This window comes from Haliotis cracherodii, unplaced genomic scaffold (assembly GCF_022045235.1).
Source record: "Haliotis cracherodii isolate W230 unplaced genomic scaffold, xgHalCrac1.p SCAF_15, whole genome shotgun sequence".
Taxonomy (NCBI): domain Eukaryota; kingdom Metazoa; phylum Mollusca; class Gastropoda; order Lepetellida; family Haliotidae; genus Haliotis; species Haliotis cracherodii.
Genome location: NW_027266270.1, coordinates 17,081,593 through 17,108,324, shown reverse-complemented (window position 1 = coordinate 17,108,324; position 26,732 = coordinate 17,081,593). Strand labels below are relative to the sequence as shown.

Below are 26,732 nucleotides of genomic sequence, written 5' to 3'. Positions count from 1 at the left end.
AATCAATGAAAAATCATCACAATAGTATTTAAATATTTTTGGTTTCGGCGGTAGAGACAATTATTTCGGGTTTGCTTAATGACATACAATCATTTTCACTCTGTCCACATGTCAGCCATAAAACGTTTCGAGACCTTTACTAAGGCTTTGAATGTTGTAACCCTGAAAAGAACTTTTGAGCAAGAGTCGGCTGGTGCTCTTTAACCATATAGCATACTTACTTGCAGAGAGCACACGTAGATTTTCCTGCAATTGTACCAAAGTATGGCACCGTTTATATACACTATGTATACCATGTACCTTCACATATCAGACTTCTGTGTTCACCAAAGATCGGGATAGATAGACACCTCCATCAGTGTATCAGTATCAGTGTCTCGTCTTCTCGAGTTTCTTCAGCTTCATCAACTACTGTATGGAACACGGAAGTATTGCAGGATTAAATATCACGGCGCCAAATATAAGCCCTGGCTGAATTGGGATTGTCACTCATTCACTGTAGAGGATCGCAAGCAGCTCATATCAGGTATGTTCAGTGTACATAGGTTATGAATACCTTTTCTTATTACTTTACACTGACTAATCCAGAATCAGTTCTCATATTGATTTTTAGCGTATTTCCAGTACCAATATTTTCGTTTTGAAAAATAACTTGAGAGTGTAACACTCGTGTTGATTATAGCCACAACCTGCAAATATCCGTGTTCTATATACCCCGGCCTAGAGAAAAGAAATACAATCCAGTGATGATATTTTGAGCAACGATCCACACTATCAACCAAGTCCCCGACTCTGACCACCGGATACTCCACGTCGCCCCTTACGAGCAGCACGGGTTGATGGAGACCGGGTCTTACCCGGACCTACTCGTGTACTCCCTTTGCTTTTCAATAGGCCAAGCTTGGGAACAAAAACAATATTATCTAGGTTGTGTACAATACATGTGATAATGTTAAAACCTGGAAAAAATATTTCATAAATTGTTGTACAAATCTCCAGATTTTGTGTTTTTACCTCATCCTACTGCTCGGTAAAGATGTTAATGAGATTGTAATAATGCTTTCACGTCCATACAATTTTGTATTATCAAAACTTGACTTGTATCTCTAAAAGTAAAAGGGTTCGATTCCCGACATGGGTACAATGTGTGAAGCCCAATTTCTGGTGTCCCTCGCCGTTGTATAGCTGGAATATTGCTAAAAGCGGCGTAAAACCGTATTCACTCACTCACTCACTCACTCACTCTAAGTGTAAATATATTTCAGGTCTTTTCAGTTAAACTCTCACTCTTACACTGTTGTCTGCACCATTAGCACTATGCAATGAAGTGCATATGACGATCTCACTAAGAGCAAATCTGATATTTTTTAAACGGTGGGTTAGCCTTGTGGTTAAAGTGTTCGCTCGTCACGTTCAAATCCTAACATGGGTACAATGTGTAAAGCCCATTTCTGGTGTATCTCGTCGTGATATAACTGGAATATTGCTATCTTCACTCATTTATTTTCTCAAGAATCATATTAAATTATGAGGCGAGAAAAAAAGAATAAGAAATGAAACTATGGTGTGTTCAACGACCTGAATTAATGAGTTTTCCATTTACTTATCCGCCACCTTTCAGTGCTCAGAGCGGAGTAAGATCCCAACTGACTTGCTATTAAAGCGTAGTCGGTGACGCGTTCTTTTCTGTACAAGAAATCCACCCGTGAGTTGAGATTAACGCAGCGATTAACTGTATTTACGGCGTGTCCGCTTAATATGGGAGTAAAGCCCGAAGTGATGCAGGTCTCAGACGTTTGCCACTTTGGTAAAAACGCCCGAGGACGGTATAATCAGGTAGATCGGGATTCGAACCCATAATCATAGGTTTTGGCCCAAAGGGACGCAGCCCTGCAAATTGCGGCGCCACAAGTAAACACACACACACACACGCACACACACATGCATGCACGCACGCACGCACGCACACACGCACGCACACCTTCCACACCCCAACTTCCCTCCAACCCTCTTTGCAAGAGTCTTTCCAAACGAAATATAGAGCAGTAATGAAGGATGATGTTCACTATATTTCTCCACAGAATGAACGTTACCTTTGTCTTCGTGGTGGCTTGCCTCGTGGCCTTGACATTGGCTACACCTCGTGACTCGAGAAAGAACGCCAGGAAACAGGACCGACAGTCACAGCAGTCCGAGGGAGGGCAACAGAAGAGGGACGCTTTAAACTTCTTCGATTATGACACGACTTACGGTTCTTCTTCCGTTACTGGTTACGAAGATCATGGTTATGTGAGTATTTGAGGTGAACGATTCCAGAGTATTTCGCAGTACAGGATTCTTGCACCATTATAATGACGTCACGCTCTTGCGACATTATATAATGACGTCACGCGTCCTTGTAGGAGATTCAGAACCAGGGATACATCGGCCATTCTGAACGTGCATTAACTACAGGTCATTGATAATAGATAGATCATGGTTTAAGTCCGAGAAATCACTCGAATCTGTTGATTCTGGAAGTGGGATCAACTCGCCACTTCTCTTTGGGCTCTTTGATTCCACTTACAGAATCAACAGATTCTCATTATTTGCCCATTACAGAATAGATTCCTAGAAACATACAGTCGACTTAACTGTTCGAGGAGTTAGTCTCGGTGACCTGGTTGATTGCGTTTTATTGTACCCCGATGCGTGGATCGTTGCTCATAATATCAATCACTGGATGTATGATGTCACTGGCTCAGTGTCCACTATTACATACCGCTGTCATGTATGTGATGACTTACGGTTCCTCCTCTGCAACTCTTATGGAGATCATGGTTATGTAAGTAGGTGAGGTGAAATGGGGTTTAACGTCGCGTCCAAGATTATTGCACTTATATAGCGACGTGCATGTACGTGTGTGTGTTTGTGTGGCTGCTTGTAATAGTCCGGACTGATGCCGATTTATAGTGCTAGCTCATTGAGATACCATGCCGCAGTTTAACATGAATACCCCACTCAGACACAGTATAATGACTCCGAGCCGACCAGTCCTTGTTTTAGCTCCTTAATGCCGAGCGCCACACAGGGTAACAACAAGTACCATCTTTTAACGTCTTTTGGTATAACGCGGTCGGGGATCGAACCCCGGACCTTCCGCTCTCCGGGCGGACGTTCTACCACTAGACCACGGAGGCGGTCGGTTATGTGAGACTCTGCGAACGAATTCCCATGAAGTGAGTGACTTAAAGTGTAGAAGTTGACATGGCATCAGCGGTTTTCAGATAAGTCATGTTTGGTCGTGAAGAACATTTCGTTTACCAACGTTTTAACGATTCTGCTGCCGTTACTGGTTACTATGACATAGGCTATGTGGGCATTTTCGGCGCTTGGTAGTTAATCACCTCACAAGAACTAATGGATGTAGGTGGACGTTTTCTGGCAATCACTAAATATGTGTTCTTTCCAAACTGAGTGAGTATGTTATTACGCAGCTTTTAACAATATTCCAGCAATATCACGGCAGGGGACACCAGAAATGGGCTTCACACAATGTATCCATGACGGGAATCGAATCCGGTCTTCGGCGTGACGAGCGAACGCTTTAACCACTAGGCTACCCGTCAGCCCTTTTTATCAAAGAGATAGAGAGAGAAGGGAGGGGGTAGTTTACACCTTCATTTTGCATGGTTAAATGGGATGGGTGTTCGCTCATCAGGCTCAACTTCGCATAGTACTATTTCATATACCACTAAGGGGCACGGGTGTCCCAGTCGTCTAAGGCGCCGCGATTCACTGTGCAGAGTTGCGGCCCTTGGGCACGCCAGAAACCTATGATTGTGGGTTCGAATCTCGGTTCGCCCCGATTATGTTTCTAGGTTTGTCAGCACCATACCCGTGCTCATGGGTTTCACCGAAGTGGTAAACGTCTGAGACCTGCATCACTTCGGCCTTTCTTCCCACATTAAGCTGACACGACGAGATATAACTGGAATACTGTTAAAGGCGGCGTTAAACCCAACTCACTCACTCTCACTCATATACCATCTATTTGTTCCACAGTAGGACTATGGAATTTGGACCAAAGCATGCATGCTTGTTAGACCAGCGGACAACTTATATTATTAACTTCCAGGTATCACAAATAGTTCCCTGTCATAACATGTACCTGCCTTCACACCATACAACATGTGTACAATGACGAGTGACATCAGACACCCACCATTTGTTCCACAGTATAACCAGTATGACTACGGGCTGGGATGGCTCGAGTACTACAACAAAGATGAGGAGCAACAGGAAACCAAGCAGGAGACGCAGCAGAGACGCCGTCGTCGTAGAAGGGCAGTTCCCGTTGTCAGACGAGTACAGTAGACATGGCGCTGTAACACAACTGTAATGTTCTGCAATAAACCTTGGAATCTCTTTGCGTTTCTTCATTGCTGGAATATTGCTTACAACTCAATCACTCATTGTATTTATATATAAGGTAAGATACATTGAATATAACTTTTCTTTTTTTTCTCTTCAACTACCTCTTGAGCCATGTATATTAAATAACTTCATTCAACTAAGGAGAATCTGTTTATTTACAGAGGTAGTATCATCATATTACTGTAGAACCGTATGTGTCAAGATGAGTTATCCATAGTTTGAGACAAGCGGAACACTGGCTTTAGCGACACTCTGACCTTCTGGCTGCAAAAAGATACATATGTGTTTCAAGTGTTAAAAACAGTACACAACACCTAGATGCATTCTTAGGAATTGTTAATGATATCATACTCGTTGAAAACTATGTGGGTGGAAAAACAGCGGTGTGTTGAGAAAATGACAATTCCAATTTCTACATATGAAACACAAACTTACATTTGAATTACATCAGTCTGTACAAAATACTTTTGAAATGTAAACCTCATTGTATACACTTGCTGAGATGAATACAAAATCATTTCACAGTGCGATAACGTGAAGATCCGGTTAGAATTGGTCTCCACCAACCCATGCTTGTCTTACCCCCGTGAAGATCTTGGTTAGAATTGGTCTTTACCAACCCATGCTTGTCTTACCCCCGTGAAGATCTTGGTTAGAATTGGTCTTCACGAATCCATGCTTGTCTTACCCCCGTGAAGATCCGGTCAGAATTGGTCTTTACCAACCCGTGCTTGTCGTACCCCCTTGAAGATCCGGTTAGAACTGATCCTCACCAACCCATGCTCGTGGTAAGAGGTGACCAAACGGGACCGGGTGGTCAGGCTCGCTGACTTGGTTGATGCATGTTAGATCCCAATCGCGTAGATCATGATGTCAATCACTGGTTGTTCTGGTCCAGGCTCCATTACTAGTGAGTGAGTGAGTGAGTGAGTTGGGTTTAACGCCGCTTTTAACAGTATTCCAGTTATATCACGACGTGTGACCTTAATGTGGGAGGAAAGCCCGAAGTGATGCAGGTCTCAGACGTTTACCACTTCGGTGAAACCCACGAGCACGGGTATGGTGCGGATAACCCTAGAAACATAATCGGGGCGAACCGAGATTCGAACCCACGATCATAGGTTTCTGGCGTGCCCAAGGGATGCAACTCTGCACAGCGAATCGCGGCGCCTTAGACGACTGGGCCACCCGTGCCCCCTCCATTACTAGTATTTACAGACCACCGCTCGCCAAGGCTGAGATTGAGTGACTCAGATTGAGATAATTCTCGAGTGATTTGGGCTTTGGCTGAGAATACTCTAGAGTGATCTGGACCTAGGCTGAGATAACTCTAGAGTTACGTGGGCCTAGGCTGAGATTACGCTAGAGTGTTTTGGGTCCTGGCCGAGGATGCTTTTTACCCCGGAGCCAGAGAAATAACAAGCATTAATATTAACACTAAAACCTAATGATTTGAAAGTCATCATAAGGAGAAACTTCCATGCAAACGTTCAGCTCCCCCGGCATGGTCATTTCAGCGGAATTATACAAGCATGGCCACGACAGGAAAACTGTTACCGATAAAAAAAACTGAGACCTCCATGACAATAATAGATGCGTTAAAACATTTTGAAATTACCGTTAAAATGACACACACACACACACACACACGCACGCACGCACCTAATATTAATCGAAACATTTCCCAACTGTATTTTTTTTTCAAATCTCACTTTTTGAAGACCTGTCATGTCAAACTACATGCATCAAATGTTCCCTTCGTGGATTGATCAATGTATGAGTAGCTGGAAGTATCGAAAGAAGTCAGACAGTATAGATTAGTCTTCAACAGAAATAGTTGTAACTGTGTCTATAGTACCGAACCTCCAACTAAGTGCAACAAAATTAATGTTTCGTGTTTCTTCTATGTGAATAAAGTGAATAAATAACACGTAACATATCACAAGCCTAGAAAATAAAAGACAGGGGAAGGTGTTCAAAATTATGTTTTGCTTTATTCTAAATCAGGGTTTTGGCCCTCTTTTCATGTTACGTTACTACAAGCCATTCAAGCTACTGCACACACCTAATAAGTAGAGTTATCATTTCAACATGGCGTTCAGGGTTATGATACCGATGGAAAGCTAAGGCCTTCATGATAATTAGAGATGCTAATTTTTAAGGATATTTAATCTTAAAATGAAAAAAAGTTCACGCAAACCTTAAAATTACACAAAAACTGAAAATTATTCGAAATTATTATTTGAGTCTGTTTTCTGCATTCAAGTCAAGTCAAGTCAAAGAAGTTTATTGTACAAAAAGTCACTGGCCCATATACAAGAAAGAGTTACGCATGTAGATACAATCATATATGTTACACTTTGGGATATACACGTTGTTTGATTAATTCATTTCTTTTGGCTAATGCATGCTTAATATAAAGAGAAAGATTTAATATATTTGATTCGTTCTGAAGACACCACAGCAGCCACAGAGTAAGACCAGTAAAATCTGTGTCGTTGAAAGACATCAAACGATTCCAGCATCATTTGATGAGGAATGAGTCAGCAAACTGGAAGAGACCAAGTATCGACTAGAGAGGATGGAGTTTCACTATCCCATACGAACATCATTTCTTTCAAGTTGTTGAACTATAGGATTGTGTTGCAGAACGTGGAATTGCCAGTTCATGAAGTGTGCGTGTAATAAATGCACGTGTTATAACACCCGTTACGTTTTGAGGGTTAATGTTTATCGTTGAACTTACTTATGAAAGTACGTGTAAGCAGTCAGGATGAAGAAACTGTTCTTCACTGTTGTGTTTTCTTGCATACCCTAGGCCTTTAAAGTTTATTTTGCAAATGCAGTTGAGCTTCAGGGTCTCTTAACATTATTCTTGTTACTCAGAATACGAAGTATTGATATTTTACCAAATATATACAATCAAAATCGAAGACAATTAAACTTTTATAAAAAAATAGTAGGTGCATAAAAATAATACATATCGTTGTATACAAAGATTGATTTCAACAAATAATGAGATCATTTGTTTATAGATATGCAGAACCACTAGTCTCAGATACGTTCTAAGATTGTTTAAGTAATATTTCTAGTCACTGTGTTGAGGGTCAAAGGGTTGCCATCTGCAGAGTTCGCTCCCTTACACCTAAACTTCCGGTAGACGTTTTTACAAAGGTCAAGGAAACAGTCCCGGAATCGCTTGTTGAAGATTCCGTACAGCACTGGATTAAGTAGAGGACTCAAAAACAGCAAGGACAGCGACACAGAGTGTCGCATCTCGTCCTGAGTTTCGGCGTTGATAATCACATCATACAAGACACGACCCTGAAACAAGACATTATACACTGGAGGATTGTCCGGTCAAAATGCCTGTAGATTTTGTAAGTAATGAAAGTAATAATAACTTCTTGTTTCGCCGGTTGAATCTCATGACTGCATTATGATTTACCCGGTGTATGGATCAGTGTTCTCATACATTTCATTCTCAGCTCCCTGGGTAGTATGCAACCGAATCTGTTGTTTCAGGACCTATTCAATGTATAGCCACATTACTATCTCATCCCACCGTCCTTCCGTGTGCCCATCCACTTCTTGGTGAGGCATAGATTGTTTGTTGAATATTGATGACGAAGTAAGTTATTTTAAAAATTGATAACAGATACTTTAAATGAGAGTCATGAAGTGGGTTGATATATGAGCCATTTGTTTCTTAGACTTGCAGGTTTTGGACTTCTGACATGGTCAAATACACGAATATGTATAAAATGAGTGAAATAAAATTAAAATTTAAGTACTGAATGAATGTAATTGTATAAATTCGGATGAAATATGTACAACGGTTTTACTAATTTTCTGGTCTAATCTCGTGCTTGACAGATCTATATGTTGACACGTGTTGTATTGTTGACGATGAATTCTTTGGAAACTGAATGAATGGAATAGTATAAATTCTGATGAAATGAGAACAGTGGTTTTACTAATTTCCTGGTCTTACCTCGTTCTTTAACATTTTTGAAATGAAGTGTTGGATGATTATGTCTACGGCCATTGTATGTATACCACTCAAAAGAAGTTAAAGAACACCCTGGTGTTCTTTCTTATCCTTTGAGTTTCATACCATCTGTGAAACAATTACCCCATGTAACAAACATATTTTTTACAGTATTGACAGGAAATGACTAAAATAAAGTAATAATAATAACAGATCACATTACCCCTGTCAATTGTGTCAAAAGTATACAACGAAAACGTTTTGTGGTCACTTTAGCATGTTATCCTCTCTGGTACCCATTCTCTGCTGAGTTAACGTTATGTTATTGCGTTCAAACAGGATTTCGAGTCAATTGTTGAGTAACAAGAGAATATTAGACTAAATTCACGTAGCCTGAAAATAAAACTGGTCAGGATCTTACCAAAAATGGTCCATAACAGAGACAGAAGAACAGCGACACGACGATGCAGACGGTAGCAAAGGCTGTGCGACGTTGACGACCACGGGTTTGTGTTTGATGTCCCGGTACATCACCAGACTGAACTTGAGCTCTCTTCCGTAGCTTCATATGAAAAAGGGCAAGAAATTGTCACCTTTTTTTTGTTTTTTGTTTTTGTTTGTTTGTTTGTTTGTTTGTTTGTTGCATTCAGACCAGTGATTGAAATCAAGAGCAACATCTCAGGCAAAAAGTCATCGAGTCCGACCACCCGATTCATAAGTCGCATTCTCGCACGGAGTCTCCATAGGGTAAACACCAGGGTTAGAAACGCTATTCTATTAACATTACTCCACTTCTATAGTCTACTAACATACACATTTTTTTATCTAGGGGCGTTGGAGTAGTATTGTGGTTAAAGCGTTCGCTCGTCACACAGAAGACCCGGGTTCGATTCCCCACATGGGTAAAAAGTGTCAGGCCCATTTCCGGCGTCCCCCGCGACGTGCTATGACTGGAATATTGTAAAAGCTTCATAAAGCTCACTCGTTTGATTCATTTTTGTTTCAGACGTCAAGTATAACAGTGTACAGATCTTTTACAACTACATCAGCAAGTGAGCCTTTCCCTTGAGCATGGATTGATTTGGTATTAATGTGTGCGGCGATACACAACTACTTGTTTCAGTATACGCACATTGTGTTTGCCACTCACACATACACTGAATTACCCCAATGCCCCGTTGTCTATCAGGAAATGGATTTTCAGTAACCCGGAGGGGATTTCATTTTCAAGTCCGGAAATACGATAATAAAAGCGACAAAAACATGCCCATAATATTTTATTCCGACTATATCATAAGCATGTGACACACGTCATAAACGCATGCAAGGGCCAGGTCAATTCTTCACCTGAAAAAAACCACGGGAATATATGGTCAAATAAAAGGGAATTGCACAGGACATAATTTTTGTCACTGATGCTTCGCATTTGGAAAAGTGCACCACATGTCTATGAAAACTATGTAAAGGCTTAACTTAAGCCTTGAATGTTGTAGCCTTCATCGAACAATGACGCTGAAATTTTCTTAGAATATTACATTCTGATTGAAGTCTTTGGTAAGATTTTCGCATACTGCATTCTGATTAAAATGTCTGACATCTTTTTAGATTATCTCATTCTGATTGAAATCTTTGATAACATTTTAGAATACTGCATTCTGATTGGTCCACCAGCAGCACCGAATTAACGTTAGACCGTGATGTTGCTGACGACCGCATTACTGCGAAAGAACCGTTAGTTTCCGCCAGGCTGGCAATTTCAAATACCGATCTTACTTTATTAACGTTGCTAAATAACGAGTTACGGTTCCTAAATTATTCACTGCAAGTGTGGCAATATATATTATCATCCAAAAGTGGCTCCCACAGGAGATATCGCTTGGGTGAGATCAAGCGATCTCTACACTGTAGATATCGCTGCAATGAAATTGCATCACAATGCTTTGCAGACCATTGTGACGTCAATGTTACCAAGACGTCACAATCAAATGACATCACTAATGGCCCTGCTACTGAAGCTGTAAGCAGTACTTTTTACACTTAAGACACTGCTTATTACTGTCTACAAACTTAAAAAGTTGGAAGAATGATGTTGAATGATAAATAAAATCTCACCCTCGTGTCTTTTGATATCAAATATATCAACACTCGTTGATAAAAGTGGAAAAAAATCATCGGCAAGTCTCGGAGTTTTCCCACTTTTATCAACTCGTGTTGATATATTTGATATCAAAAGACACGAGGGTGAGATTCTCTATTTCTGAAATTCTGTTGCATCAACATGGTTGACTTTTGGCGCTATTCCATCACGTACTGTGACCTCCGATGTGTAGTTTATGACGTCATAATGGGTGTACTTTAGAACAAAACAGTACGAAGGTTGTTTCATTTTCTCAAGGGATGTCATTTTTTCTTGTGTTCCATTGTGTTTCAATATAATGGTGAATACAAGGTCGGGGTAGATGAAAGCCAAGATATATGCAGATTAAAATCGATCTCCACTGATCCCTGAATTTCCTCGTTGAACCTACTGAAAATATTAATAGGCTCAACCGATGCCACATCACTAATCACTTCTTTTGGCATGGTATCATGGTGTTTTCAATTTTAGGGTATCCAATTTTGTTTGATACCTGTAAATGTTTCAAATTTAAACATCACGCTATTGCTTTCGTTTGCGGGTGAAATTTTACAGGTTTCGAATCTGCTTTCGAAACCTCTACACTGAAAACTCACTTGGTTACCTCCTACTTGACCTATATCCAAATATGCAATTAATGTAATTTACTTGTTATTTTATAAATCAAATGTGGAACATATGTTTACTGAAATGTGTCTGTAAAGTTCAACCATTTCAGACGAACATGACTGTTACTGTAACCGTGAAGTTGGTATATAATGCTCCGAAAATCGCAACACAATGGGAACAAAAAGAAAGCCATCGAACGATACCCAAAGGCTTAAAGATCAAAAGTAACACGTGACCGAAGTACTTTCCCTTTCTGTTCACGACACAAATGTTATATCTACTATTTAGAAAGACATAGAGTTAAATTCACACTATAATGTAAGCCTCGGCGTGGTATTAAGCAGTGCATGGAATAAGCGGTCGATGACTACCTCCAGGGGCAGCACAAAATGGAAATACAGATGATTTTGGTATGGACTATTAATGGCTCATACAGATATGACATCAAATAGTCTGCATGGTTCTTTCTATGTTTTCGGCGAACATCAAACACATGATAATATCATCCGAGAGGTTTAGTTTCTTTGGCTCCTGACCGCCTCCGAGGTCTAATGGTAGAGCGTCCGCCCGGAGAGCGGAAGATCCGGGTTTCGATCCCCAGCCGCGTCATACCAAAAGACGTTAAAAGACAGTACTTGTTGTTACCCTGTCTGGCGCTCGGCATAAAGGGGCTAAAACAAGGACTGGTCGGCTCGGAGTCAGTATACTGTGTATGAGTGGGGTATTCATGTTAAACTGCAGCATGGTATCTCAGTGTGCTAGCACTATAAATCGGCATCAGTCCGGACTAGTACAAGCAGCAACACACACACATACACGTGCATTCACGTCGCTATATAAGTGCAATAATCTTTGACGCGACGTTAAACCCCATTTCACCTCGCCACACCTCGTTGGCTCCTCAGTGTAGCCGGAATATTGCAAACTGCTTGTGGTTACTGTTTTCCCTACCGATGTTATTAGCTGTAGGGGACCACGATTACGCTTCTGGTTTATGAGAAACCAAAGATGATAATCGATCTCCGTATCCTGTCACGACTAAGGAACGCAAGCCAGCCCAGCATGTTATTTCATGGAAGAGACATTCAAGTGTGTTTCAAGGACACAGACACCTCAAACATTGGCGTCAATGGTGAGGCAGCTGACATTATCTTTTCTGTATACACCGGACAGGTGCGTTACTGTGGACACTGCGATCGTGTTAATAATAAACTTCAATGCTGGAATCGATAGCGGATGTGCGACCGATTAGCTAATGCATGAAAGCACTCTGGACTAATTCTTCTATGCATTTAGTTATCAAAATACACAGTTTTTCGGTCAATGAGTTGGCGTTTCCCACTTTCAATTATTTTGTTTTTATCGATATATTTCTAGAGGCTTTATCTGCTTGTGTCATGTGTGCTGAATTTGACAGGTGTCCACATGGTGCTACATACAAGGTCACACAGCAAGGGAGAGTCAGCTTACATTGACAGTAAACGACAATGTGTATGGTACGTGGACGTGTCATGCGTTAGGGGACACGGGTGGCCCAGTCGTCTAAGGCGCCGCGATTCGCTGTGCACAGTTGCGTCCCTTGGGCACGCCAGAAACCTATGATTGTGGGCTCGAATCCCGGTTAGCCCTGATAATGGTTCTAGGTTTGTCAGCACCATACCCTGCTCGTGGGTTTCACCGAAGTGGTAAACCTCTGAGACCTGCATCACTTCGGGCTTTCCTCCCACATTAAGGTGACACGCTGCGATATAACTGGAATAATGTTAAAAGCGGCGTTAAACCCAACTCACTCACTCACTCATGCGTTATTATATATTATACATCTCCATATGATGCCATTGCCGTATTACGTACATGACTTTAAGATATGCGATACGTTGTACGATACTTACTACAATCTGATAGTTAATCGGTAATCGAAATCATAAGTATCACTATAATTACTCGACATGTGATGTTATCAGTATCACTATAATTACTCGACATGCGATGTAATACGTATCACTATAGTTACTCGACATGCGATGTAATACGTATCACTACAAATACTCGACATGTGATGTCAGCAGTATCACTATAATTACTCGACATGCGATATGATACGTATCACTACAAATACTCGACATGTGATGTTATCAGTATCACTAAACTGACTCGATATGCGATGTAATACGTATCACTTTAATTACTCGACATGCGATGCAATACGTATCACTATAGTTACTCGACATATAATGACCCGACATGCGATTTAATACGTATGACTATAAGTACTCGACATGCGATGTAATACGTATCACTATTATTACTCGACATGCGATGTAACAAGTATATTCCAAGCAACCTATTTGTCTGGTCATACGAGGGGCCCTTATGGAGCGGGTGGTCATGTTCGGTGACTTGGTTGATAGCATTGGACGTTGCTCATAATATCAATCACTGGTTTGTCTGTTTCGCATTCGATTATTTATAGATCGGCGTGACATAGCAGGAACGACACTGAGTGCGACGTAAAACAATAAACAAGCATAAAAGCTAATGGAAAAATGGAGAACTCATCAGCTGTATACTCATATATTTTTAAAGGTATTGATTGACATCATATAAGCCATTCTTTACTGAACAAATATCACAATTAATTTCATCTTCTCCGTCACATATTGATTGGATGCGATGTGATATTTAACTACATTAGGCCAAATGCAGTACAAAACAGCTCTGTCATTGTGTAATTGACTGAAAACACTCTCCTGTTTGATGTCATCATTAAAGGTAAAGTATTTATGACATGATTAAACAAAAGGAGTAAGTCGGTTTGAAGCCCTTGACCAGCGTAGATCGCTAATGTCTTGGTGGTCTGTGGTGTATTGTGGAAAGGTTGGTGTTTGAGCGACAGAGTCAGTAAATGAAAGAGTGGGTGGTAATGTGGGTGTTGGATTCGTGGTGAGTGGTGGGTAAACGTTCGTGGATAGGTGGAGGGTGGTGGATAGGTGGTGTGTGGTGGATAGGAGGTGGGTGGTGGATAGGTGATGGGTGGTGGATAGGTGATTGGTGATAGATAGGTGATGGATAGGTGGTGGGAGGTGGATAGGTGCTGGGTGGTGGATAGGTGGTGGGAGGTGATTGGTGGTAGATAGGTGATGGATAGGCGATGGGTGGTGGGAGGTGGATAGGTGATTGGTGGTAGATAGGTGATGGGTGGTGGATAGGTGATTGGTGGTAGATAGGAGGTGGGTGGTGGATAGGTGCTGGGTGGTGGATAGATGATGGGTGGTGGATAGGAGGTGGGTGGTGGATAGGTGGTGGGTGGTGGATAGGTGGTGGATAGGTGATGGGTGGCGGATAGGTGCCGGGTTGTGGGTGGTGGATAGGTGGTGGATAGTTGATGGGTGGCGGATAGGTGCCGGGTTGTGGGTGGTGGATAGGTGGTGGGTGGTGGATAGGTGGTGAGTGGTGGATAGGTAGTGGGTGGTGGATAGGTGGTGGGTGGTGGATAGGTGGTGGGTGGTGGATAGGTGGTGGGAGGTGGATAGGTGATGGGTGGCGGATAGGTGCCGGGTTGTGGGTGGTGGATAGGTGGTGAGTGGTGGATAGGTGGTGGGTGGTGGATAGGTGGTGGGTGGTGGATAGGTGGTGGGAGGTGGATAGGTGGTGGGAGGTGGATAGGTGATGGGTGGCGGATAGGTAGTGGGGGGTGGGGGGTGGATAGGTAGCGGGTGGCGGATAGGTGGTGTGTGGTGGATAGGTGGTGGGTGGTGGATAGGTGGTGGGAGGTGGATAGGTGATGGGTGGCGGATAGGTGGTGGATAGGTGATTGGTGGTGGGTGGAGGATAGGTGGCGGGTGGTGGATAGGTGGTGAGTAGTGGAAAGCTGGTGGGTGGTGGGTGGTGGATAGGTGGTGAGTGGTGGATAGGTGGTGGGAGGTGGATAGGTGGTGGGTGGTGAGTGGTGGATAGGTGATGGGTGGCAGATGGGTGGTGAGTGGTGGAAAGCTGGTGGGAGGTGGATAGGTGGTGAGCGGTGTATAAGTGGTGAGCGGTGGATAGGTGGTGGGTGTTGGATTCTTGATGGGTGGTGGGAAAACGTTCGCGGATAGGTGGTGAGTGGTAGATAGGTGGTGAGTGGTGGATAGGTGGTGTGTGGTGGATAGGTGGTGGGTGGTGGATAGGTGATTGGTGGTGGGTGGTGGATAGGTGATGGGTGGTGGATAGGTGGTGGGTGGTGGATAGATGATGGGTGGTGGATAGGAGGTGGGTGGTGGATAGGTGATGGGTGGTGGATAGGTGATGGGTGGTGGATAGGTGATGGGTGGTGGATAGGTGATGGGTGGTGGATAGGTGATGGGTGGTGGATAGGTGGTGGGAGGTGGATAGGTGATGGGTGGTGGATAGGTGGTGGGAGGTGGATAGGTGATGCGTGGTGGATAGGTGGTGGGAGGTGGATAGGTGATGGGTGGTGGATAGGTGATGCGTGGTGGATAGGTGCTGGGTGGTGGATAGGTGGTGGGTGGTGGATAGGTGATGCGTGGTGGATAGGTGCTGGGTGGTGGATAGGTGGTGGGTGGTGGATAGGTGATGGGAGGTGGATAGGTGGTGGGAGGTGGATAGGTGGTGGGTGGTGGATAGGTGGTGGGAGGTGGATAGGTGATGGGTGGTGGATAGGTGGTGGGAGGTGGATAGGTGATGGGAGGTGGATAGGTTGTGGGAGGTGGATAGGTGATGCGTGGTGGATAGGTGCTGGGTGGTGGATAGGTGGTGGGTGGTGGATAGGTGATGCGTGGTGGATAGGTGGTGGGAGGTGGATAGGTGGTGGGAGGTGGATAGGTGGTGGGTGGTGGATAGGTGATGGGTGGTGGATAGGTGGTGGGAGGTGGATAGGTGATGGGTGGTGGATAGGTGGTGGGAGGTGGATAGGTGATGGGAGGTGGATAGGTGATGCGTGGTGGATAGGTGGTGGGAGGTGGATAGGTGGTGGGAGGTGGATAGGTGATGCGTGGTGGATAGGTGCTGGGTGGTGGATAGGTGGTGGGTGGTGGATAGGTGATGCGTGGTGGATAGGTGGTGGGAGGTGGATAGGTGGTGGGAGGTGGATAGGTGATGGGAGGTGGATAGGTGATGCGTGGTGGATAGGTGGTGGGAGGTGGATAGGTGGTGGGAGGTGGATAGGTGATGCGTGGTGGATAGGTGCTGGGTGGTGGATAGGTGGTGGGTGGTGGATAGGTGATGCGTGGTGGATAGGTGGTGGGAGGTGGATAGGTGGTGGGAGGTGGATAGGTGGTGGGAGGTGGATAGGTGATGGGTGGTGGATAGGTGGTGGGAGGTGGATAGGTGATGCGTGGTGGATAGGTGATGGGTGGTGGATAGGTGATGGGTGGTGGATAGGTGATGGGAGGTGGATAGGTGGTGGGTGGTGGATAGGTGGTGGGAGGTGGATAGGTGGTGGGAGGTGGATAGGTGATGCGTGGTGGATAGGTGATGGGTGGTGGATAGGTGATGGGTGGTGGATAGGTGGTGGGAGGTGGATAGGTGATGGGTGGTGGATAGGTGATGGGTGGTGGATAGGTGATGCGTGGTGGATAGGTGATGGGTGGCAGATAGGTGGTGAGTGGTGGATAGGTGATGGGTGGTGGATAGGTGGTGGGAGGTGGATAGGTGGTGGGTGGTGGATAGGTGGTGAGTGGTGGATAGGTGGTGGGAGGTGGATAGGTGATGGGTGGCGGATAGGTGGTGGATGGTGGATAGGTGGTGGGAGGTGGATAGGTGGTGGGTGGTGGATAGGTGGTGAGTGGTGGATAGGTGGTGGGAGGTGGATAGGTGGTGGGTGGTGGATAGGTGGTGAGTGGTGGATAGGTGGTGGGAGGTGGATAGGTGATGGGTGGTGGATAGGTGGTGAGTGGTGGATAGGTGGTGGGTGGTGGATAGGTGGTGGGAGGTGGATAGGTGGTGGGAGGTGGATAGGTGGTGGGTGGTGGATAGGTGGTGAGTGGTGGATAGGTGGTGGGAGGTGGATAGGTGATGGGTGGCGGATAGGTGGTGGATAGGTGATTGGTGGTGGGTGGAGGATAGGTGGTGGGTGGTGGATAGGTGGTGGGAGGTGGATAGGTGGTGGGTGGTGGATAGGTGGTGAGTGGTGGTGAGTGGTGGATAGGTGGTGGGAGGTGGATAGGTGATGGGTGGCGGATAGGTGGTGGATAGGTGATTGGTGGTGGGTGGAGGATAGGTGGTGGGTGGTGGATAGGTGGTGGGAGGTGGATAGGTGATGGGTGGCAGATAGGTGGTGAGTGGCAGATAGGTGGTGGGAGGTGGATAGGTGATGGGTGGCAGATAGGTGGTGGGTGGCAGATAGGTGGTGGGTGGGGGTGGTGGGTGTTGGATTCTTGATGGGTGGTGGGAAAACGTTCGCGGATAGGTGGTGAGTGGTAGATAGGTGATTGGTGGCAGATGGGTGGTGAGTGGTGGATAGGTGGTGTGTGGTGGATAGGTGGTGGGTGGTGGATAGGTGATTGGTGGTGGGTGGTGGATAGGTGATTGGTGGTGGATAGGTGGTGGGTGGTGGATAGGTGATTGGTGGTGAATAGGTGGTGGGTGGTGGATAGGTGATGCGTGGTGGATAGGTGGTGGGTGGTGGATAGGTGATTGATGGTGGATAGGTGATTGGTGGTGGATAGGTGGTGGATAGGTGTTTGGTGGTGGGTGGTGGATAGGTGATTGGTGGTGAATAGGTGGTGGGTGGTGGATAGGTGATGCGTGGTGGATAGGTGGTGGGTGGTGGATAGTTGATTGGTGGTGGATAGGTGGTGGGTGGTGGATAGGTGGTGGGTGGTGGATAGGTGATTGGTGGTGGGTGGTGGATAGGTGGGTAAACGTTCGTGGATAGGTGGCTGGTGGTAGGTGGTGGGTTGGTATTTTGTTGAGTGAGTAGTACAAAGGGAAGCGTGTGTGTCAAAACATTTCACTATTCATCACTGACCACCACCATCACACACTACGAACTTAGGGAAACATGGGGCATGTGTCACCACACCCGGTCACCATAGATCTCTGTCGTCAGGACAAGTTGTCAGTAATGAAAGCAAACGTCAACTGAAGCATACTGACAGAACAATGCTGGACTTCCTCATGGATAACATCGATAATAAATTTGAGGAGCGGGCATTTAGGAAAAGAGTAGACATCCCAAGGGGCACGAATTGTCCTCCTCAAAGGACTTTCAGGTATATGCATGATCTTATATTGTTCAATAACCACCAAAAAAACACGTCCCTTCCCCTAAACTACGGTTATAACGAACACGCATATAACGAACTGACAGATATAACGAACTTACTTTTTTGTCCCGACTATTTGCTGTAGTTATGCTGTATATTTGCATATAACGAACCACGGCTACAACGAACTAAAATAGTAGTCCCTTTGAGTTCGTTATTACCGATTACTTTACTGTACATCGCCTAAAAATCAGTAAGTAAGTGAAAAACATACTTTGAAATTTAGATCGATCGATTGATTGACCATGACGTGTTTTGAGAAAACAGAACTGCTGGATTATTTGAAACCTGTTCAAAACATACTCAGTCGCATTAAACGCCATTTCAGTAGGCCAATGAAGAAAGGTCATGTTGATATAAGGTGAGTGAGTGAGTGCGTTGGGTTTAACGCCTCTTTAACAGTATTCCAGTTATATCACGGCGTTGTTGATATAAGAACGCCATTGACAAAAAATACTCATTAGTAGGAATCAGAACAATACGTGTCATTTCAGAGTTCTACAATCTCACCATACCTGTGTCATTATCAGCACAGAGATTGTGTGTTCGCGTCGCCAGGGCAACGGCAATGTTAACCAACTCCATCATATTGAAAGTGTCTTGTCACAGATCGCAAACATCCGGAACTAATTGCATTTGGGTTTCTTGTTGTTCCTGACACCAGTGTTTGCTACTGAGTCAGGGTCGAGAACACAATTCTCGATGTTCGAAACAACATAATGGCACTTTTGTGTTCGGACGATCCGTTCAATGTAAGGCCTTTGCGAATAGTGCTCCCAAATATATATTTTTGAGGAAACAAATGTTCCGCTAATGGTATGTACTTTTAAACACCAAATCTAATCACGGTAAAATAGGTGTTTATTGTCTCTGTGCACGGTTCATGTAATTCACTTGGCATGCGGGCGTGGTACATCCAGGCCTGTGGTTAGTTGTCATATAATGTGTTTTGGGACGATAGCATGTGCAAAGTGAAAGACAGATTTACATGCTTTTATCAATTCAGGGCTGACATGAAATTAGGGAGAATTGTGTCCTCACGTATGAGTGAGTGAGTGAGTTGGGTTTAACGCCGCTTTCCACACCGGAGTTTTATCACGGCCGGTGTCACGAAATATATTCGCCCCCAGAATAAAATCTCCCCCCGGCGAATTTATACCGGTACAGTTCCGCCCCTCTCGAAATAAACTCTCCCCCACCCTACGAAATAAAATCTCCCCCCAGAATATTTCCTCCCCCGGTCGTTTTATAAATACTTGCCATGCAGTTCAATAGTTGATGTTATTTTGGGTTAGGTAATGTTGTAATCTATTTTTAGCCATTGATTCCATTACTTTGCATAAGTTTGAAGTTAGGGATATTGGTCTATATGAGTTAGCTTGATTAGCTGGTTTATTAGGTTTAGGGATTGGTATGACTAGGGCCTGTTTCCAGGGAGTAGGAACCTGTCCGTTTAGGTAGATGAGATTGTATAGTTTGAGTAGTGCCTGGAGTAGTTTTAGCGGGAGATGTTTTAATTATTTGGTAAGAAGTTAGGTCAAATCCTGGGGCTGTGCCCTTTTTCCTGTTTTGGATTATGTAGAGGAGCTCCTCCATTGTGAAGGGTTGGTTTATTTCTAGATTGTTATTGTTTGGTTCTTTTGTGGTTTTTTTGTTGTTTGTTTTAAGTTTATCTTGGAATTTTTGGCTGAAGTTGGTGTTACTGCTAACGGCCGAAAAGTGGTTGGCGAGATTATTTGCGTTTTGGGCGGGTTTGGTTGAGTTGTTAATGTTAGGTTTTTTATGTCGTTTTAAGCCTCTAATGGCGTGCATTTGCGTCAGACCGTTCTGGCATATGTACGGTTATTTATACCTTCGCAGAATTTTTTCCAGTCTCTACTTTTGGCTAGTTGGACTAGTTTTTTAACCTGGTGGTTTAGTTCGTGGGCTATGTTTAGATGTTTGTAGTCGCGTTTTGCTTTATTGAAGGTTGATTTACGTTTTCGTCTAGTCTAGTCTGTTCTATTTCCTCATTCCACTATGGTACCGTGGGTTTGCCTAGCCTGTCTTAGATGTGTGAAGGGGATGGAGGTTTTGGCTGCGTTTATTATATAGTCTGTTAGGATTCTACAATAGGTTTCTGGATCAATATTTTCTATTTCGTTTAAGTTAGCTTTTGTGTCTGTGTAAGTGTCTGTGTGGGCATTGGTTTGAAAGTGAAGTGTGTTGGATGGATTTGCAGTGGATGCACCAGGGTGTGCATGTGCCTGGGCAGTCTGTTTGTGCGCATTTTTTACATTTAGTTTTAGGGTATGTGCATTGGGAGGCAGTGTGATTGTATTTGAGGCACTTAACCCAGAACAAAGCGGTTTCACTCCTGGCCGCTCAACCCTAGATAACCTCGCCCGACTAGAGCAAGATATTAAGACAGGACAACTAAATAAACAATATACCACAGGCATCTTCTTAGACTTCTCTAAAGCTTTCGACATGGTATGGCACGACGGGCTAATACAAAAACTTTACAAAATAGGACTCAAAGGTCAGATAATAAACTACATCCAGGACTTCCTAAACAATTGTAAAATAACCGTGGGTGTAGACCAAACACTATCGGACCAATGTCCCCTAGAAAATGGCACTCCCCAGGGCAGTATCCTCAGCCCCACCCTCTTCAATATAATGATAAACGATCTATTCGATGGCCTATCCCCTAAACTAAACACATCAAAATTCGGGGATGATCCTCACTAAAAGCATTAAAATGGCCCAAAATTTACTCCAAAAATCTCTAAATAAACTACAACAATGGGTTGACAAATGGGGTTTCTCCCTTAACTCAGAAAAACAACAGGAATAGTATTCAAACTCCCGAGTTAGAGCCAGTTAGGCATCTTAGGGTGTTTAGGTCTTTACTGCATTTAGTTGTTAGGTTTTGGATGTGAGCATCCCAGGTGAGATGTTCATCGAAAATAAGTCCTAAGAATTTGGTTTGTTTTTGAAATTTGATTGTTTGGTTGTTTAGCTGGCTTCTGATAGAGACGATGTTTAGTTTATATGCAAGTCGTTAGGTATAAAGATTGTTTAGTAACTGTAGAAGTTCTAGGACAGTTATTAACACGTGTCGTGTCAGCCCTATGACATTCGCGATTGTCCACTTCCAGAAAACATCCTGTGTCGGTTTAACATGAATTAGTAAAGGTTAATTAGGGATGTCCAACACGTTAATTAATGTCAAAACACTGTCATTTCCTGCCCAGGATATCACACCCCTATCCGGTCGGTGAGAAACATTCTCATCAAAGAAAACACACAGTCAAGACTGTAGATTCCCGTCGTCTAGCTACAAATCCTGTGATGTATTAAAGGTTGAAGAATTTTGAACTGAATTGTCCGAAAGTTTATATCTAAAATTTTGGAATTGGATACAATGATAAAGTCTTATATCAATATGTAGACTCATAGATATTGGTTTTATGTTTTAACGGAGATATGACATTTTCTTATGAAATATCGCGTGTAATTTGCATGCTTTACCATTCATTGTACCATTCTAAACCGTGTGAATGTTGTAATATCAGTCAATCGGGTGGAAAAACAGCCCAATCCTCGCTCTGTAAAGTGGTATGTCAATCATTTTGCAAGTTTAAATGACCGCTGATACTTTATGAATACTTTATGACAGTTTATGGAGTCAAAATCAATGCTGATTATTCATAAACTTAATGCTTCGTACTATAGGCCTGTGGCCTCTTCAGTGCTGAATAAAGATTGAAAATACATCAGTCAATCAAAGATGAAGGTAACTTTATACATCAGAGTTCTTGAGAATTAGTTCATGTTTTGTTCTTAGACTTACATTTCAACCATCGATTGTGTTCACATGTAGACTCAAACTGGTATATTAAAATAATAAATACAGACAACAAAAACTGTATTAGAAACAACAAACTCTGTAAACTTTTAAGCATAGTTTTGGTGGTGTCTAGCCGGGAGAGCCACATTTCAGAAATGGCTATTGCCGGTAAAGCCACATTTTCAGCTGAGTGCATTTCGCCTATTCTAGCGGGTAATTAATTAATCCGATTACCGATACCTTTATATGAGTGTCCCACATTTAAATTACTAAGCACGGTACTCCCAGACTGAGGGAGGCGACCAGTTCCTACACCGTGTTAGTGACGACATCATCATCTTCACTTCAGACAAGAACATTGAACATTTGTGTACTGCAGACATTGCATTTATAAAGCCTGGTTTGTTTGCCTTAAAATCAAAACAAAGGAATCTGTAATTAAAATGTGTAAGGTGAAAAAGCTTTTACATAAAAGAGCAAAATACATGGGGGAGAGTAAATATATAGTTCTATAAATTTTCTTGAGTGGAGCACATTTGAAAAAAAAGATAATCCAAGCATATTCGATATTACCGTGTTTAAAGAATTTATATCAGTCATATATTTCTAACTTAGATCACCCGTATGTAACCCAGGTAAAGCATGCATAACGGGGAACATTGTAATGTTGGTACAGTTTATCCTGTCTTCGTGCTTTAGCATTACACATTTTCATATTCCTGTAGGTTTTAATGTTTATTTGTTCATGTATTTTTAATTTATTTATTTCTCTCCTTTATTTTTTCTGGGTTATATATTTATCTAAATATACATTTTGTTACTTGTGTGTGTGTTGTTGTTTGTTTTTATTTGTTTATTTTTATTTTTATTGATTTTTCGGGGGGGGGGGGGGTTGGGTGTGGGAGGGGGGGGGGGGGACACTTTTCCTTTCGTTTTTATATCCATCCGAATCTAGGACATTTGCATAGTCCAGATTTAAAGATTATATATCTAAACGTACGCAGTCTTAAAGACAAAGTAGATTTTATCAGTGCTGAATTAGATATAGTTATGATGTTGTATGTTTAACAGAAACCTGCTTGCACCATGATATTCTAGCCACTGATATTACACTGATACCATTTTCATATCGTAGCCTGTATTAAGGAATATATTTTAGATCTAAAATCAGAGTATAACGGACAGCCTGAGCTGGAGGCGCGCGTGGATATATTGACAGTTTTTACGTAGTTAGTGTTAAAAAACCGAATGTTTGCGAGGATCAATAAGATTTCTGAATTCTGTTACAACAGTAACCGTACATTTATTTGTTACATTAAGTCATTTCATTCAAATTTGTTTGGTATGATTATGTCTTATAATTATTTTAGGATGGAAGGTACAGTTACCAAATAAAATATGCTGAAATATCAATTCATTATGACCATATTTCATAATCTATTTTTTAAAGTAACCCTCCTTACATTAAAGATAACTATTTAAAGAATATAGTACTTAAAGACATTGCAACAAACCGAATAATCAGGGGGGAGACTTTATACTGAGGGGGGCGCGAAACATATCCGCCCGGGGGAGATTTTATTTCAGAACAGATTCTCCGGGGGAGAATCTGTACCGGTATAAAATCTCCGGGGGGGGGGGGGGGGAAGAATTTGTACGGGGGAGAGTTTATACCGGGACACCGGTCAGGGAGGAAATCCCGTTTACGACTTTGGTGAACCCCTCAAGGATGGGGATGGTGCTGACAATTCTACAAACATATTCGGGGCGAACTTTGTAAAGTCTGAAAATGAATATAGCATAAGCGTAAGACGTTTCCTCACACAATTCTCAACAACAACTTTCGAACTTACAAATTGATGATGACTACAATGAAATTTTAGATTCGATAACAATTTATTATTATCTACACCGGAGTAGATTCTTGGAACTCCAAGATTATACCCCTTGGGGGTAGATTCTGGGAAGTCCCCAATATTGTCAGCTTACGTCGGGATATGAATCCACAACCATGTGTCTCTGCCGAACAGAGAAGGAGGGAGGGCCGGGGGGCTGGGGATGGGGGTGGGGGGTGGGGGGGGGGGGGGGGGGGGTGGGTGGGAGGGGGGGGGGTGGTGGGTGGTGGCAGTGTAATCAAATCTACCAGCGGACTGGTGGACAGTCAGCTACAATATACCAAAAAGTTAATCCAGTATTTCAATGCAGTATTCTAAAATGTTTTCAAAGATTTCATAGAGCACCACGTTGTTTGATCAGCGTTACAGCATTCATGACCTCAGTAAAACTATCCCTATGTTTTATGGTGGTTATGTGGGCGACATTTCCAAGTATGACGCATAAGCGGCATATTTTCACTTGTACCATTTGTTCCCGTGTTTTTTTCTAGTGAGCAACGGAGTAGGATAGGGACAAAATTATCAAATGGCGAGATTTGCCTCAATGTATATATCATAAAGGTGATGTCAAACCATCCAAAAAACGGTTATCAATTGTTTCTTTCCAATTTCGTATGAGTCAAAATAATAGAGAATATTTTCATTACAATTCAGTAATTCAGTCATGACAATCGTTTTTGCATAGAAAAGTACCTCTATAGTATAGGTATTGTTGTACAAATCTGGCTCCAGTGGAGTCGCGGCAAAACCCTATTGCCTATACTACTAATTGACCTGCCATTGCGTGTGTTTGTGACGGTTGCCATGGATGGGACAGGATACGCCTAACCTTTCGCGAACATCTGGTGTCATCGCTATTTGATAGTGACACAAGCTTATGATATAGTCGGAATCGCATACAATGGGCTCTGCATTTAGAGATTTTTTTTGATCGCGGAAATGTTTTTATCGTAGAAAGAATATACACGATTGTACATCACATGCATATATAAGACACGTATAAATAAACTGTATGAATATAACGACTTACCTGTTTTATGATTGACAAATTGAAGAACAAAACCACAATGATCGTTATAAGGCCTTCAACGCTGATAAGCCCTAATATCACCTTGTGAACGGATCCGCCTAAAGCCGGTGTGAAATCATAGCCACATATCTTATTTGATTTGTACATCCTGTAGGGGGAGTCCAGGTGGAAAAACGGGAATATAAGATGCAATGTCATATAAATCAGAGTTCCAAGAAGTGCGAATTTGATAGACCGTGACGTGACCTTTGACCTGTGGTAAAGAGGCTTGACCAGAGCTAAATATCTGCATGACGTCATCACGGTGATCACACCGGCTGACCACATCACCATCGTCGTTGTCAGCCACCCCATCAGCCCACATACGAACGGTTTTTTTAGGATGTCTCCACAGGACAGCAACCCCATAAGGAACGTCAGCAGGTACAGACAGGTGGAGATGAGGTCGTTGACGACGAGGCTGGTGACGAGAAGCCTGTCCAAGGAGTCAGCGGTTCCCTTCATCTTCAGAAGAACGACCAGGGCGACGACGTTGAAGATAAACGTCGGGAACAGAATGAGTGGCAGTTCGGCTTTTGAAAGGTCAAGGACACAGTCTTCCAACGTGGTCGGGCTTGTCGTGGAAGTGTTGGTCGTTGTGGCTGTCGTTGCCATGATTTTTCTAAGTTTGGTTCTTGTACCATTTAAGGTGGTTATTCATTACACCTTCAGAATGAGTGAATCTGAAAGGATAAAGAAATGAGGTTACAGCTTGAATAACGACACGTCGAGGGTTAACCTGCATTCAGACGTTCAGACAGATCAAGGACAGAGGTAAACGATATAACAAAACGATATTACATCCTTTAAGAAAACAAGATTAAAACTCATAACTGCATTACAGCGTTATATGAGATTAGATTGATACAGTTATTACTTCCAGGGTTAGAAATAACTGATTTCATAAAATCCATATGCACGAGTGCAAATATCAATTCAGGCGCACCAGTGTAATGTTTCCGACATCCAGGCTGCATTGTTGACGTCATTCGAATCTTATTGTGAGGTAAGGTCGGAATGACGTCGGGCTAGAAAATACGTCGTAGCTGAAGACTGTTGACGTCATCAGACAATTGTGGTAAGATACTTCGTATACCATCCTCGCTTCCGCACGGTAAATACGAGAATTCTGACACTCGGTTTGTAAAAACAGTATGACACACATGCCCCTAAAATAATCTCTATTAATAATTCTTGACAAAATTTTTGACCAACGACCTGAAACCGTGGCCCCATTACCATTGTATTTACCTTAACCTCTGACCTATCCGACAAGCTACTCCTTGAGATCCACCCATCAAATGATAGGGACAGTTCTCTCATCACTCAGTGTAATCGCCATTTGTGACAATAAGCAACATCTGATGACTTCTACTGCAGAATCATGTTGGGAGAGAATTTCCAGATATAGGATGAAAATAGTTGCCGATGATTCATTATTTCGTTAGTTTCTACTGAAATACTTCCTGTTGTTGATCAATTCGATCGAACAAGTGATAATACATATATAAA

At 43.0% G+C, this 26,732-nt stretch overlaps 3 protein-coding genes across 3 annotated transcripts; 1 reads left to right on the top strand and 2 right to left on the bottom strand.

The window, feature by feature from the left end:
* Positions 1 to 488: 488 nt before the first annotated feature.
* Positions 489 to 4,356, top strand: LOC139461861 (uncharacterized). Its single transcript, XM_071243343.1, has 3 exons — positions 489 to 526; positions 2,082 to 2,289; positions 4,219 to 4,356. Exons 2-3 carry the CDS (start codon positions 2,083 to 2,085, stop codon positions 4,354 to 4,356), a joined length of 345 nt encoding a protein of 114 aa, XP_071099444.1. The 5' UTR covers positions 489 to 526; position 2,082.
* A 3,135-nt stretch (positions 4,357 to 7,491) lies between these two features.
* On the bottom strand, positions 7,492 to 25,849 carry LOC139461860 (olfactory receptor 2AP1-like). Its single transcript, XM_071243342.1, has 3 exons — positions 25,182 to 25,849; positions 8,829 to 8,969; positions 7,492 to 7,740 (listed from the first exon to the last, which is right to left on the bottom strand). Exons 1-3 carry the CDS (start codon positions 25,833 to 25,835, stop codon positions 7,492 to 7,494), a joined length of 1,044 nt encoding a protein of 347 aa, XP_071099443.1. The 5' UTR covers positions 25,836 to 25,849.
* Positions 12,267 to 19,009, bottom strand: LOC139462588 (uncharacterized). Its single transcript, XM_071244425.1, has 3 exons — positions 18,937 to 19,009; positions 14,709 to 17,529; positions 12,267 to 12,309 (listed from the first exon to the last, which is right to left on the bottom strand). The coding sequence occupies exons 1-3, from the start codon at positions 19,007 to 19,009 to the stop codon at positions 12,267 to 12,269; spliced, it is 2,937 nt and encodes a 978-aa protein (XP_071100526.1).
* Positions 25,850 to 26,732: the final 883 nt, after the last annotated feature.

Excerpts from the sequence above, each read along its gene's own strand:
- LOC139461861 (XM_071243343.1), top strand. The coding sequence starts at position 2,083 with ATGAACGTTACCTTTGTCTTCGTGGTGGCTTGCCTCGTGGCCTTGACA. Across the intron at positions 2,290-4,218 it reads GTTACGAAGATCATGGTTAT|TATAACCAGTATGACTACGG; the intron begins GTGAGTATTTGA and ends TTTGTTCCACAG.
- LOC139462588 (XM_071244425.1), bottom strand. The coding sequence starts at position 19,009 with ATGATGGAGTTGGTTAACATTGCCGTTGCCCTGGCGACGCGAACACAC. Across the intron at positions 17,530-18,936 it reads CTGTGCTGATAATGACACAG|AATCCAACACCCACCACCCC; the intron begins GTATGGTGAGAT and ends CCACCCATCAAG. Across the intron at positions 12,310-14,708 it reads TATCCACCACCCACAACCCG|AAAAGATAATGTCAGCTGCC; the intron begins GCACCTATCCGC and ends CGGTGTATACAG.
- LOC139461860 (XM_071243342.1), bottom strand. The coding sequence starts at position 25,835 with ATGGCAACGACAGCCACAACGACCAACACTTCCACGACAAGCCCGACC. Across the intron at positions 8,970-25,181 it reads ATTTGTCAATCATAAAACAG|CTACGGAAGAGAGCTCAAGT; the intron begins GTAAGTCGTTAT and ends TTTCATATGAAG. Across the intron at positions 7,741-8,828 it reads TCTGTTATGGACCATTTTTG|GGTCGTGTCTTGTATGATGT; the intron begins GTAAGATCCTGA and ends GTCTTGTTTCAG.